This window comes from Lithobates pipiens, unplaced genomic scaffold, assembly GCF_037356315.1.
Source record: "Lithobates pipiens isolate NorthernLeopardFrog02 unplaced genomic scaffold, aLitPip1_a1.2 Scaffold_8, whole genome shotgun sequence".
Classification (NCBI taxonomy): domain Eukaryota; kingdom Metazoa; phylum Chordata; class Amphibia; order Anura; family Ranidae; genus Lithobates; species Lithobates pipiens.
Window position 1 is genome coordinate 117241096 of NW_027507903.1, and position 12633 is coordinate 117253728.

At 40.5% G+C, this 12633-nt stretch overlaps 1 protein-coding gene across 4 annotated transcripts in view; it reads left to right on the top strand.

Moving 5' to 3' along the window:
* Positions 1–12633, top strand: part of MYO9A (myosin IXA) — a 194617-nt gene that overhangs the window by 150252 nt on the left and 31732 nt on the right. For 3 of the 4 annotated variants that reach the window (XM_077473402.1, XM_077473404.1, XM_077473403.1), the window contains 6 exons: positions 2953–3075; positions 3296–3445; positions 4637–4950; positions 5040–6794; positions 10298–10382; positions 10716–10883. In XM_077473402.1, the coding sequence (XP_077329528.1) occupies positions 2953–3075; positions 3296–3445; positions 4637–4950; positions 5040–6794; positions 10298–10382; positions 10716–10883 (2595 nt within the window). The remainder of the gene's footprint in view (positions 1–2952; positions 3076–3295; positions 3446–4636; positions 4951–5039; positions 6795–10297; positions 10383–10715; positions 10884–12633) is intronic. The other variant, XM_077473405.1, reaches the window with a different exon arrangement.

The window sequence follows — 12633 nt, forward strand, 5'->3', positions numbered from 1 at the left end:
TCAATTAATTCCAAAGGTGTTCAGTAAGGTTGAGGTTAATGGTCTGTGCAGACAACTCCAGTTCCTCCACAGCAAACTCATCAAAGCATGTTTTTATGGACTTGGCTATGTCAGCATTCATGGAACAGAAAAGGGCCTTTCCAAAACGGTTGTCACAGATTGGAAGCACAGAATTGTCTGAAATTTCTTTTTGTGCTACAGAGCCTTGCACTGGAAACACCTGAACTAACTTTAATTTGGCCTTATAGCACATGATGAATGTGTGGGAACAAGCTAATTTTCAAATTTCAGAAAACAGTTTTCTACTAGTTCTGCATTTGATAACCATAGTATGTGGATGGCCTTGTACAAAAAGGAAGCCATGCAAGCTGGATGGCTCCTCCAACATTTTTTAAAGTGGTATGTATAAAGAAATGGCTTACAGAAAAAGTTTTTTGTTCAGTACAGAACAATAAAGCTGGCATGATTTCTACTTAAAAAAAAAAAAAAGTCCTATTTTATATTCAGTGAAAAGCATATGTGTTTGTTTCCCACAGTCCCTTCGTAGTACCCCCTTATGAAGTGTTTTTAAAGTGGTTGTAAACCCTTACAAACCACTTTGACCTACAGGTAAGCCTAGATTAAGGCTTACCTATAGGTCCAAGAAATATCTCCTAAACCTATACGGTTTAGGAGATATTTCCCCGAAGATGAGCGCGGCATTTCCAACAACGGAGCTGCCGCGCGTGTTGGCTCCCGTGCGCATGCACGGGAGTGACGTAATCGCGGCTCCGCCGAATGACAGCGGCGGAGCTGCGAGACCCCACCGAAAAGATGGATGCGCCTGACTACAGGGGACAGCGGTGACATCGCTGGCTCCTGTGTCAGGTAAGTGACACATAATGGGCTACTATGCGATGCATAGTAGTCCATTATGCTTTGCCTTTGCAGGGAATGAAAGGGGAAGTAAACCCATCAGGGTTTACTTCCTCTTTAAATATAAACAGTGATTTTAGGCTATAACCTCTCTCGATTTTCACCTGCTCAGTTTTTCTTTGTGTTCCAAGGAAAGTGGATGCGTTTTCCTCAGCTCTGATTTTCTTTTTCCTGTTCATTTAAAGTTTTTTCCACAATCTATAGCTGCAGGCAGATTCAGCCAGATACTGAAATACTAGAAGTCTCTCCAGTCAGCCCACAGGCACAAGTTTTACAGGTTGTGAAATTTTGTGCCTGTGTGAGCCTGGCAGTTTTGGGAGTTCAATGTAGAAGCTGAGGTGTCAGGAATGTAGCTGCAACAATTGTAAGACCCCTGAATTATGCTAATGTGACTGAGATATGGGCGTGTGTTACTGTACAGACAATACTTGTGGGGAACACTATGAAAAGTGTGCACCTGGGTCTTATGGAGGCTCTAGGAATGTTGGAATTTGTTACTTTGACTCGTATTGTTGCCAGATGCTCACCAATGTGTCGTATTCTGTCTGCTCTGTACTCTCCTGTTGGCTCAAACTGTCTGTGGGTGCTAACTATATCTTCTAACTTAGACACCCAACGGACAGCTACCCGAGGCTTTGCTTCCATGTACCCCTAAATTTGATATCCTCTGCATGCATAGCTATCTCTGTGTTTGAGGGTGGGAACCCAGCATTCTTGGATACAGGGGTGACGCTTGGGTGCAGGAAGAAACATCCGAAGGTGACAATTTTCATATGCCTCAGCAAAGTCAGATGGGCCTCTTTTCAGCATTTTAAGGAATTGCTGTCCTCTGGGAATATTTGTTCTGCTTCCCAGGCTGAAAAGTTTCAAGGTTTTTTTTTTGTTGTTTTTTTTTTTCAAACCTGTTTACACTTACAGATCCTCAGCCTTAAACTCAATTTGTCAATCAAACTGCATTGCATGTTAATGCTGGTTTGATGGTATCCACTTTCTAAGCAATTCTGTTTGCTTAATTTCACTTCAGAACATTTTTGCAACAGAAAATTTTCAGTGGTGTGGGACAAATCCAGTTTTTCTCTGGATCCAATTACATCCTCAAACCCCAATGTTTCTGTCATGGTGGCTTCTATAATTGATGTCAGGAGACATGATGTACGTTCCCTGGGTGGAAAACTGTCAGGCAGATTTTCTCAGCAGACATCCAAACCTGAGAAAGGGTCTCTCTATCTGGAGGTGTTTCTCGGGACATATGTCTGCATTGTTCAACAACAAGCTGGTCAGATTTGTTTTCAGGATGCAGGATCAGACGGCAGATGCTTTCAGAGGGTTCTAGCCTCTAGGGGGTTGCCTTCAATTGCTATGTGCCTATCAACAATTTCTATATCAGTAATTGTTCTTTCTGGTTTAATGGAACCACTTTCCATTTCAGCACAAAATGCAGACCTTCTCGCACGTATTTTTTTGTGCTCCTCTGAAAATCTGCCTTGTTGCAAACATATCCTAATTGCATTAATTCCTACTTGTAGGTGTATACTACTGTAAAGGCATCAGTGGTGGCAAAATATTCACTCTTCTGCACATTAAAACTGTGTACTATATTTCTCAATTAGGACAGTGTTTGACTTAGAAAATAAATCAGGATGTACTTGATATCTCCATAAAAGGCCCAGTATAATCATACTCTCTATACATCACTACTACTGCATCCCCCACCTTTTGTCTGTTCAACTTTTGATGAATCAGGAACACCTTGTGGGTATACGGCTGCTCAAACACATTTTACATTTTACTTTTTGTTTTGAATTTGACGGTGCTATGAAAAACTTTGCAATACTGCCTTTTTTTTTTTTTTACATCAGTTTCTTTGTATGCCAAAAACAGTTGGGGGCCTGCATTGGGTGTGTTTAGATATAGCTGTCCTGTATTGCAACAAGGAAGTACCCGGCAAAGACATAAAGAACCTGTTAGAACACTTACATTATGTACTTACAGTTTATGATTTTACCATCTGCTGACAATTCTTACTGTATTCCCTAGGACTTTGTAAATCAGTTCTCAGTATTGTTGCCAAGAAATGTTACATGTACCCGCCAGTGTATCCAGGAATTCTTTTGGAGGATTGGTCACAACCATGAGCTATATCAAGTTGGGAAGACTATGGTGAGGAATGAATTGGCCCCTTTACATTGCTATCACATGGAATTTGTAATGAATTAATTTCACATACCTGGGTAATTTTACACAGTATTCCAAATGTTTAAGCATTTCATAGGGCTCATTTAGTGCACTAACAAATTACAGTTACATATTTTGCCTACTCGACAGAAAACATTGGTGAAATCTAGTGTTGTCTTTTTCTCATAGTTTTTTGCTTTTTCAGGTTTTTCTGAAGGAACAGGAACGTCAGTGCCTTCGAGACATGTTACATCAGACAGTATTACAAAGAATTGTTCTTCTCCAGCGCTGGATAAGGTCAAGATTACAGCGCATGAGATTCTTGCACCTTAAAGAAGCAGCCATCATCATCCAGGTACTAAAAGTTTTCATTATCTGCAGACAGATGCCTAATAGTCTTAAAATGGAAGAAGACGTCCCCACCGTCGAAAGAAGACCTATATAAATGCATACATTTTGTTTATAATATGGAATAATTAACAGCTAAGCTTGAGAAATTGGTCACCAACTTAAAGCCTGGCAGCCCTAGTGTATCTTGGACATACAATAACTTTTGTGGCGAATAGGCAGTCTCTGTTCTGCATACCCCTGGGAAACTTAAAGGAGCTCCAAGCCCCCCACAAAAAAATTTAACATCAGCAGCTACAAATACCGTATCTACTGACATTATATTAGGACAGTTACCTTTCTAGGGATCCAGCAATGTCCTCATCCGATTCTTCAATTGACTTTGCGTCCAAGCGCTGACTAACTAAGGGATGCTGGCAGTGAAGCCTTGTGGCTTTGCAGCTAGTTTTCCCATTGCGCATACATGAGCTGCGCTGCACTTTCTGAATGGTTCCGCAGTTTTCTAGGACCTGTGATGGGGGGAAGGAAGGGGGGGCCCAACATCTGCTCAGATTGCCGCGCCATCTGACTGGAAGCCAACTGCCTACTCCCCCAAAAAGTGCCAAATGTGGCAGTGGAGATTTCAGATTATCTGGCAGGCTAGGGGTTACAGAACTGTCCCCTTTCCCTCCTTCCTTTCCTCTACCTCCTCCATATCTTATACTCTATTCTATAACATTTTTTTATTTGCCTTCCCTCTCTCCTCTGTCTCTCATTCCAACCGTATTATTCATCTGTATTACAGCATTGTGATTCAGGTTACCGTAGATCTCTATTACATACTTATTGTGAGATTATTGGCATATATAAGACATTACACTTTCTGTGCTACTGCTTTGAATATATTGCAGGCTATTACCCTCATGCAGAATATTGCTCAGCTCCCTTAGGTACTTCTAGTGTTTTTAGTGACAACTGTATGTTAATAAATGATCATTGATTTTCATGTGTAAGTACTTCCTCACAAGTCTCTTGGTATGAATTATGTCCTTTACCACACTTTTTATTATACACTTTATTATATGCTATAAGAAATATGTGAATGTTTATTTTTTGAAAATTTTCAGTTAAGAGAAAGTTATAAACAAAAAGTTGATATACACAATATACTGGTCCGGTTTTAATGATTTTTAATGAAATGAAACCTGTTATTTTACAGAGATGCTGGCGATGTTACAAGAGGCGGTGGAATGCAGAGGAACCTCCAGTCAAGATCAACTCTTTTTTCGAGGCAGCTTGTTTCATTCAGTCTTGGTGGAGAGGTCATAGAGCAAGACAAAGCTACCTGCAGATGAAAGCTTCATCCATTACTATACAGAGATCCTGGCGAGATCATTCTTTGCGCAAACAAAAAGCAGCAATATGCATCCAAGCATGTTGGAGGAGCTATGTTCAAAGAAAACTGTACCAACATAAAAGAAAACACATTATCACTTTACAAGCAGCATGCAGAGGCTTTATAGCCCGACGCAGGTAATTCATATAAATAATACTTTCTATATACTTTACTTGTACGGCAATGTGGTATTGGGTGTGTGTTTTCATGCCTGTTCATTTTACAGGTTACGGTTACTGAAGCAAGAAATACCAAACTGCTTCCAGCCAGAACTCTCTTTGGGAGATTATGATAGCAGAGCATCCAAGACTCCACCTCTCACTCCTGATACTGACATTAGCCACTGGGAGGACTCCTCTGAACAGACGCAGGCAGACCTTCCAAGTCCAGCATCAACACTCTCTGAAAAATGTTTATCTGGTGAGGTGCACATCAGAGAGAGGCCAAAATCATTGGAAAATTCCAATCAGAGGAAAGTGGTTCGTGCCAAGAGGGAAAGCCGTCGCATGAGAGAACTTGAACAGGCCCAGTTCAGTCTTGAATTGTTAAAAGTGCGAAGTGGTGGTGTCTCTCCTTCAGAGGAAAGGCGCTGGTCTGCCGAAATAATCTTAGATAAACATCCAGACACCCCTGAAAGTGAGGGATCCCTTGGCAGTTTTGAACATATTAGCTGTGAAGAGAATCCACAGCCATTAGAGGAGCATGTAGCAGACCCAGTATCTAATAATCTACTTCCAGGTTCTCTCACTCCTAGACTTGCAAATACTGTCAATGACACATCCCAAAACCTTCTCACCAATGAATTACCTGAAACTTTGATGCCTGAACCAATGTATTCTCAGTCATTTGGATCTTCTAGCTCCCCAACAAAGGGTTCTCTTCATCCTCCTGTGCACGACATCCAAAATACTAAAAGTAATGATTCTATGAGCCACTCCAGCAATGAACTAAGTGCTAGCATTCCTTACCAAATAAGCTCTCCCACTAAGAGGGAACCTTTAATATCACACTCCAATGGCCCACAGAGTTTGCCTACCTTTGGGCCACATTACTCTCAGTCCAATGGCATTCCTTGCACACTTTCAAATGAAAACTTAAAGACAATGAAACAAGAAAATGTTTCATCCAATGGACCTGTGGACTTTAGTTTTCAGACTATTTTAACCAATCCTCCAGCTGCTGAGGAACATGCCTCACATTTACAAGCTCCATTTGCACCGCAGGTGGCCTTCTCTGAAAGCCAAAAGGATCCCATTTCTCATCACTCCTCTTCATCTACTTCCAGTGCTGTTGATATAGCATGGGGGTCTGTTTCCACTTGGAGACAGAAGTCTCCTGGAGGTGAGCTATCCGAAAGTGCACCTGCCAAGGCATCCGTCCCTGTCCCTTACAAGTCACATGTTCGTGAGCCTCCCCTTTCCAGCAGCCTCCCTACCTTTTATATTCCAAACCAGGAATTGTCTAAAGACCAGGAGCAAAGTGAGAATGTGTCAGTTCCTTCTGACTCTGTCCTACAACGACTTCAGAAGCTCAATAAAGAGAAGAAAGAGTTACAGAAGCAACTGCAGCAGGAAAAAGAAAAACTTATGATGGAGCAGATTCGTAGAGAAAACCAAGAGCTAGAAAGACAACGCAGATTGAAAGAACAGGGACATGTCAAAGAACCTGAGCACTCCTTGCAGATGCCTAAAAAAGACTCTAACAAGCAGTCAGATAGGCCACAGTCTCTTCTACTGCAGAACCCGCAATGGAAAAGCCATCCTATCCGAACAGAGATTAAAGGACTGACTGTTAAAGGGAATACAGGCTTGCACCATGACCGTCCAGCTAGCATGTTCCTTGAACAAAGGGAGTTGCGTGAAGCTCCCAAAGGGGAAGTCTCTGGTGACACAGGAAATACAGGGAAGCGCCCCTGGTTGCACAGCACTGTGAATTCCAGCATCTTTTTCACTCCCAAAGGGAATGTTAGTAGCGATTCAGAGTAAGTTTACTGAAATTACAATTGTTTTCATAGCAGTTCTTCATTATTTTGTCATTTGCCATTTTGTGAGAGATAAATTGAGCCATACGGTTTTAATGGGCACATGAATCAATATCAAGGTAATTTGCCAGATACACAATTAAAGTAAACAAAGCACCATGGTGCTCACAATTCTTTTTTTTTGTAGTAGATTTGAAATGTTAATAGATGCAAGCAGATTAGGTACATCAATGATAAAAATATATTGGGACCCGTTTGAAATGTATTTAAAATATAGATTATAAGCTACTAAAGACTAAAAGGTGTATTTATCAATGATTCACTAGTAAATTCCACCCAGTCAAAGTAAGATTCAACAGAATTGGTCGAGCAATTTCTGACCAGACTTGTCCTTTTATGTTTTATGACATTCTTTGGGTGAATCTGGTTAGTACAGTTAAACACATCTTAATTGTCCAGTAGCAGCTTTTACATACATTTAATAAATCATCAATGGATAAATCCTTGTAAGGTGAATTTTGTTTTAAATAACAGGAATTTTTGTTCATTTGCTAACATGCTTTCCATGGGGCTGAAGTGTAATGTCATTTTTTTTAAATAAAGCAAGACTTGGCAAAAAAGTGCCCTCCAAGGCTGAGCTAGCCAGCCTGGCATGCAGCCTGATATCCTCATTCCTTATGCTATGTTGATACCAGGCCACCTGTCCTTCAGCTTGAGGGGAGGGTTTGCTTCCTCCCAAAGCATCCTAGCCTAATGCAATGCTGACCCCAACACTGGCTTCTTCAGCACACCTGTGCCCAGGAGGGGGTGCCAGCAAAAGGAGGATCATGTTCCCCTGCCTGCCTCAAAAGACATAAAGTATTTTCTTTTGTGTGGTGTGTGTTTCTTTACGTTTTTTTCCTAGCCTCCTTACCTGCTTTCACCAATTGACTGGTTAGTGGTCCATGGTACCCATAAAACAAGTTCACCAGGGAGGAAACAACCATTGTGGCACAGATAGGCGGGGAATATACCATTCCTTGCTTGAAACTCCCTCCTGGAAACTGGATGTGCTGAATAGTTCAGATACCAGCATGTCTGCCTAGTGTGTCAGGTTGGTTAGTTTGAAAGGGGGGGGACTTACTTTATTTTTTTTACTGTAAAAAAGAAAAAATAACCATGAAAATATTTAGAAAGCAGATTCAGCACTCTTTAAAAAAGGAAAAATTTACAGTGGCAAGAAAGGGAGCAATAAAAAATCCAAATAATTTGAATATTTCGCAAGGTGACAAATTGTGTGAAAGTTGGAAGAGTTTCAAAACGAATCTAAATTCATAGAATGAATAGTACACTAAAGCACTTTCCCATAGAAGAACCGATATTGGCGAATCCTTTCTGATAACATTTTTAACAGTTTTTTTTTTTTATATATATATAATGCTGTTCAAAAACAGTTGAAATTCGCTTTGATATCTAGTGGATATGTGAAAAATATAATCCAATAAATACTTAAATATTGGGAATTGTTGATAAATCCATAAGAAAGTGTACTGAGTTGTCCCAATAGGAAGAAACCTGCTTTCTGAAGATTCTTTTTTTTTTTTTCGAAAATACACTCCAGAATGTAAAAGGCCATATTCCATGCTGGCTCATTTCTCAGCAGAAATGTAAAAAAAAGAAAAAAAAAATCTTAAATGTAACTCCTAATTTATTTTCCCATGGTTGTGTCTAACCTATTGTAAGGTTTCTGTATTAGGGCTTGTTCACACGAGTGTTAATTATGGAGAAGGAAACGGCACTCCATTACTGCACCTACAGCATTTGACTTGTATTTGATGCATTTTTGTTTGTGTTTTTGAAGGGATAAAGAAGCATCAAGAGTGAAAGTGTTTTTTTTTTTTTTTAAGTGGGAAGTGTTTAAAGAGAAAGTGATTAGAGGGAATGATCTGCTTTGAGATGTGGTTAGGTTGAGGTATGAGAACAGGCATTTTTGTGAATTCATAAATTTTGATCTCTTTGACACTTGACTTGGTCCAGGTCAAGATGATCATGGAAAGAATAGCCCAGTGGAAAAAAAAAAAAAGTGAAAAAATGGTGTTGCCACATGGCTGCTCTGTACAAAACCGAAAGTGGTTGGAGCTATTCTGTCTTAGTTCTCTATTATTTTTTATTTTATGCTAGAATATCCCCAAAATTAAAAAGAGACTGTGACTGCATATATTACTGGACCCCTTTCATTTCTTCTATCAGCTTGAACTTAAAGTAGTACATAATTTTGCGTTTTGTGCTGTCTTCTTTAGGCTGCATCATTATACACTCCCGAGCATGTGGTAGACAGCTGTATTTATAACTTGGAAAACAAAAAGCTGTGAGCATACCATTCCAGGAATGCGTGCCACATTTATGCTACATAGGCCATTCCTAATCGTTTTTGTTGGTGTTGCCTGTAATAAAGAATTTCTCACAATATTTCAGATTAGTTGTCCCACAAAGATACAATAGGCTTATCTTAGCCAACAACTGCTAACGAGTATAGAAGAAGTGACGCCACCAGCGAGTGATTTCCGCAAGCTAAAGGCTACCTTTAAAGTTTTCAAGCCATGGTCTACAAAATAAACTTAAAAGTGACAAACTTCTGTGTTTTTAATTTCTTTAAAATATGATATTAAAAGCTCAGGTCACTTAACTTTATCCTTAACTGGGTACTTCTCTTACTTCCTTTTGGTCTCCAAAATGTTGCTATTTAAAGCTTTTTGTTATGTCTGTTCAATACACCTGTGGATACCGCCAGATATCCTGTGAGCTGATAACTTTCTCTGCTGTCTGCCATTATTGAAGTCAAATTCTAGATACATTTTTTTTTTTTTCATTTTTGGATGGCGCAAGGGAGGGTTATAACCCCTGTCAAATTTCTGTGCCCCATTGCAGAGATTTGCCCTCCCTGTCCCATAACCAAACAGGAAGTGAGAGGAAATCCCTGCAAATTAAGGAAATTCCTTGGGGACCTCCAAGTTTCCCATGGGAAGATTCCCCTCGATTACTTTTATTGTGATAACCCAAAATTTGGGGATTTTCTTTTACTTTTGCTTTTGATGATAATGGTAGAGACAATTGAATACTTTGATGATAATGGTAAATGGGAGAAAAAGAGGGTGAATCTCCTTAACGGGGAACAGACAGCAATAAAAACGTAAAAACGTTCCAATTCCTCTCCACTCTGTCCAAAACTAAAAAAAAAAAGTTCTGCCTTTTAGTTATACTTTAACTTTTATAAGTTAGCATTGTTCTCAGCTTTATCTGTGAACTATAGAACACATATATGGAACAGGAGAGAAAGGGAGTAGTCTGTAGTCCTAAAACACTTCCTGTCCTAGGGAGATAAAGCTTCATAGATATAGTACAGTGAGTGAGCATTATCAACAGTGTATAGGAAGCATGCTACTGGTAAGGTCATTGGGTTAAAATGAAGGATCGCTCTTTGTTTTTTTTCATATATTTGCTGATTTTGTATTGCTCTGTTGTAGTAATTCCATTGTTCAACCACACCGAATTGCACGCAGCGATCCAGTAAAGAGATTGGATGCAACAGAACCATCTGGAGTTAGCGAGGTGAGTTCTGTTAATAGGAGGTAAACCTGGGAAAATGTTCTTTTCCATATCTCTAGGACAGTTCACCATATCTACATATACAGATCACCCAATGTTAACACATCAACCATGTAGTCTTGGGGTTTTTTTTTTTTTTTTTTTTTTGTATTTGTTGTTTGCTTTTAATGTAGGCTTCCTCTTTGTTGTTTTTACATTTCTCAGTTGTATGGTTTGTTTTCTGTGTATTTGTTCTTATGTGTTTCCTCATGTCTGTTCTGGTGTGGATTATCTTTTTGCATCATGTAATTTTGTTTTATTTTTCGTTCCTCATGTCCTTTGTCATTTGTCTGTCAGGCCCCGCACAGACGAAAAGCTCGCATGGCGCGAACGCGCTCAGATTTTATGACTAGAGGGGGGGCAGACTCTGAGGAGGATTCAGATGAACAGGGGGAGCCGAACCCCTCCTCCGATCCTAATGAGCCAGGCAGACAGGTCCCGGCTTGTCACAGCGACTCTGAAATGGTAAATCCAGAAACGGCTGTAGTACTTCTAGTATGAATCACTTACACCGATTGGTACAGGTGACACATTACCATTTCTTTTTGGACAGGGTTAAATCTTTTGTACCACTTGTATGAAGAATGTGTCACATATCGTACCTTTTTGCTCTGCCATATGCTTATCCACGTCTAGCTTTTAGCTTCACGTGTCGTAGCAGTTACTGCTTAGATCTCTGACTTTGCGCACATTAATCAGACCATTTGCATCTTTCCGGGATTATAAAATAATACTTTATATTTCATATTCATCTGTAGCATCTGCCACTATGACATTTGCATTGTATGTCCTAATTCTGTAACTATGGACATTGTACCTTCTCCTTGTGTCAGTGTATGTACCTCTCTCATAGTATGCATATGTCATGTTCTTCCGCCATAGAACCTGCAATTCTTACCTATAATATCTTTAGATATTTTTCTATTGCATGTAGATCAAACCCTTCACACTTAGGCACATACGTCTCTGTTGTCTCCTGGTGCACAGTCAAGTTGTATATTCTTTGCTGCTTTGTTTTGTTCTTTAATGATGTCCTTTTCTAATAGCATGAACTATCTGTGTCTTGAAAATCAAGACTCTCACTTTTCTAGCACTTTTCCTAACAACTGTACAGCTTTTGGCAAATTAGAGGGAAACCAAAATGACCTCCCAAAGAGAAAGTTTGGTTTTGATTAGGAACTAACAAACTGTTCTTCCTTTCAGTAATGCAAGCATTGTCAAAGACTCTTGGCTTACCTTACAGCACTAATTAATGTTTGTTGCAGTTCCAAGAGAGCGAGTCCCTGCAAATGACCACCGCTAAGGACTGTGAAGGGAATGATGAATTTACATTAAACATACACAGGGCCATGCAGTGTACATTGAGTGTAAATCTCTGCCTGGGAGTCACGGGAGCTGTGTACAGCCCACTGCCGGCAGCCTGTCTGTATCAATGAAAGTCTGAAATATGAAGTGTCTGTACACAGGCATACACACATCAAAGCACTACTTGCCCAAGTGGACATATGCACTGCCCCAAATGCAGTCTGTGCTATATCTGAGACCTCCAGGCAAAGAATAAAGCACCTTTCACAGGGGCTGGATCAGGTTTTTCTCAGCAAGGGATCTGTCCACTGATCCACTGCTGAGCAGAGCGGCCAGATGACAGGTCTGTGTCTGCTCCGCTTATGCAGTATATAAATGCACACAGCCCTTTCTGCTCAATGGGCAGTCAGATGTAAATGGCCCAGCTGTTCATTTACACATGACTGCCCTCCGATCTGACTCAGATGGATGGGAACAGATCCCTTTCCATTTGTTTTTGATTGGATCGGACGTAGCTTGGGTGTAAATGGACACATAACAGATTAGCGCTGTTTAACCAGAATTTTACTTAAAGCGGGAGTTCCGCCTTTTTTTTAAAGTCAGCAGCTATAAATACTGCAGCTGCTGACTTTTAAAATATGGACACTTACCCGTCCAGCGTGCCCCCGATGTCGGCACCCAAAGCCGATCTGTCAATTGGCTCTTGGGTGCTGCCACCGCCATCTTGGTTATGGGAATCAGGAAGTGAAGCCTTGCGGCTTCACTTCCCGGTTCCCTACTGTGCATGCGCAAGTCGCACTGCGCAATGAGGATGGTCCCTGCTGTCTCTGGGATCCATGTGTTTCCCAGCAGACAGCGGGGCCCCGCAGGAAGTGGCGTAAATACCCGCAGATTCTGCGGCTATCTATGC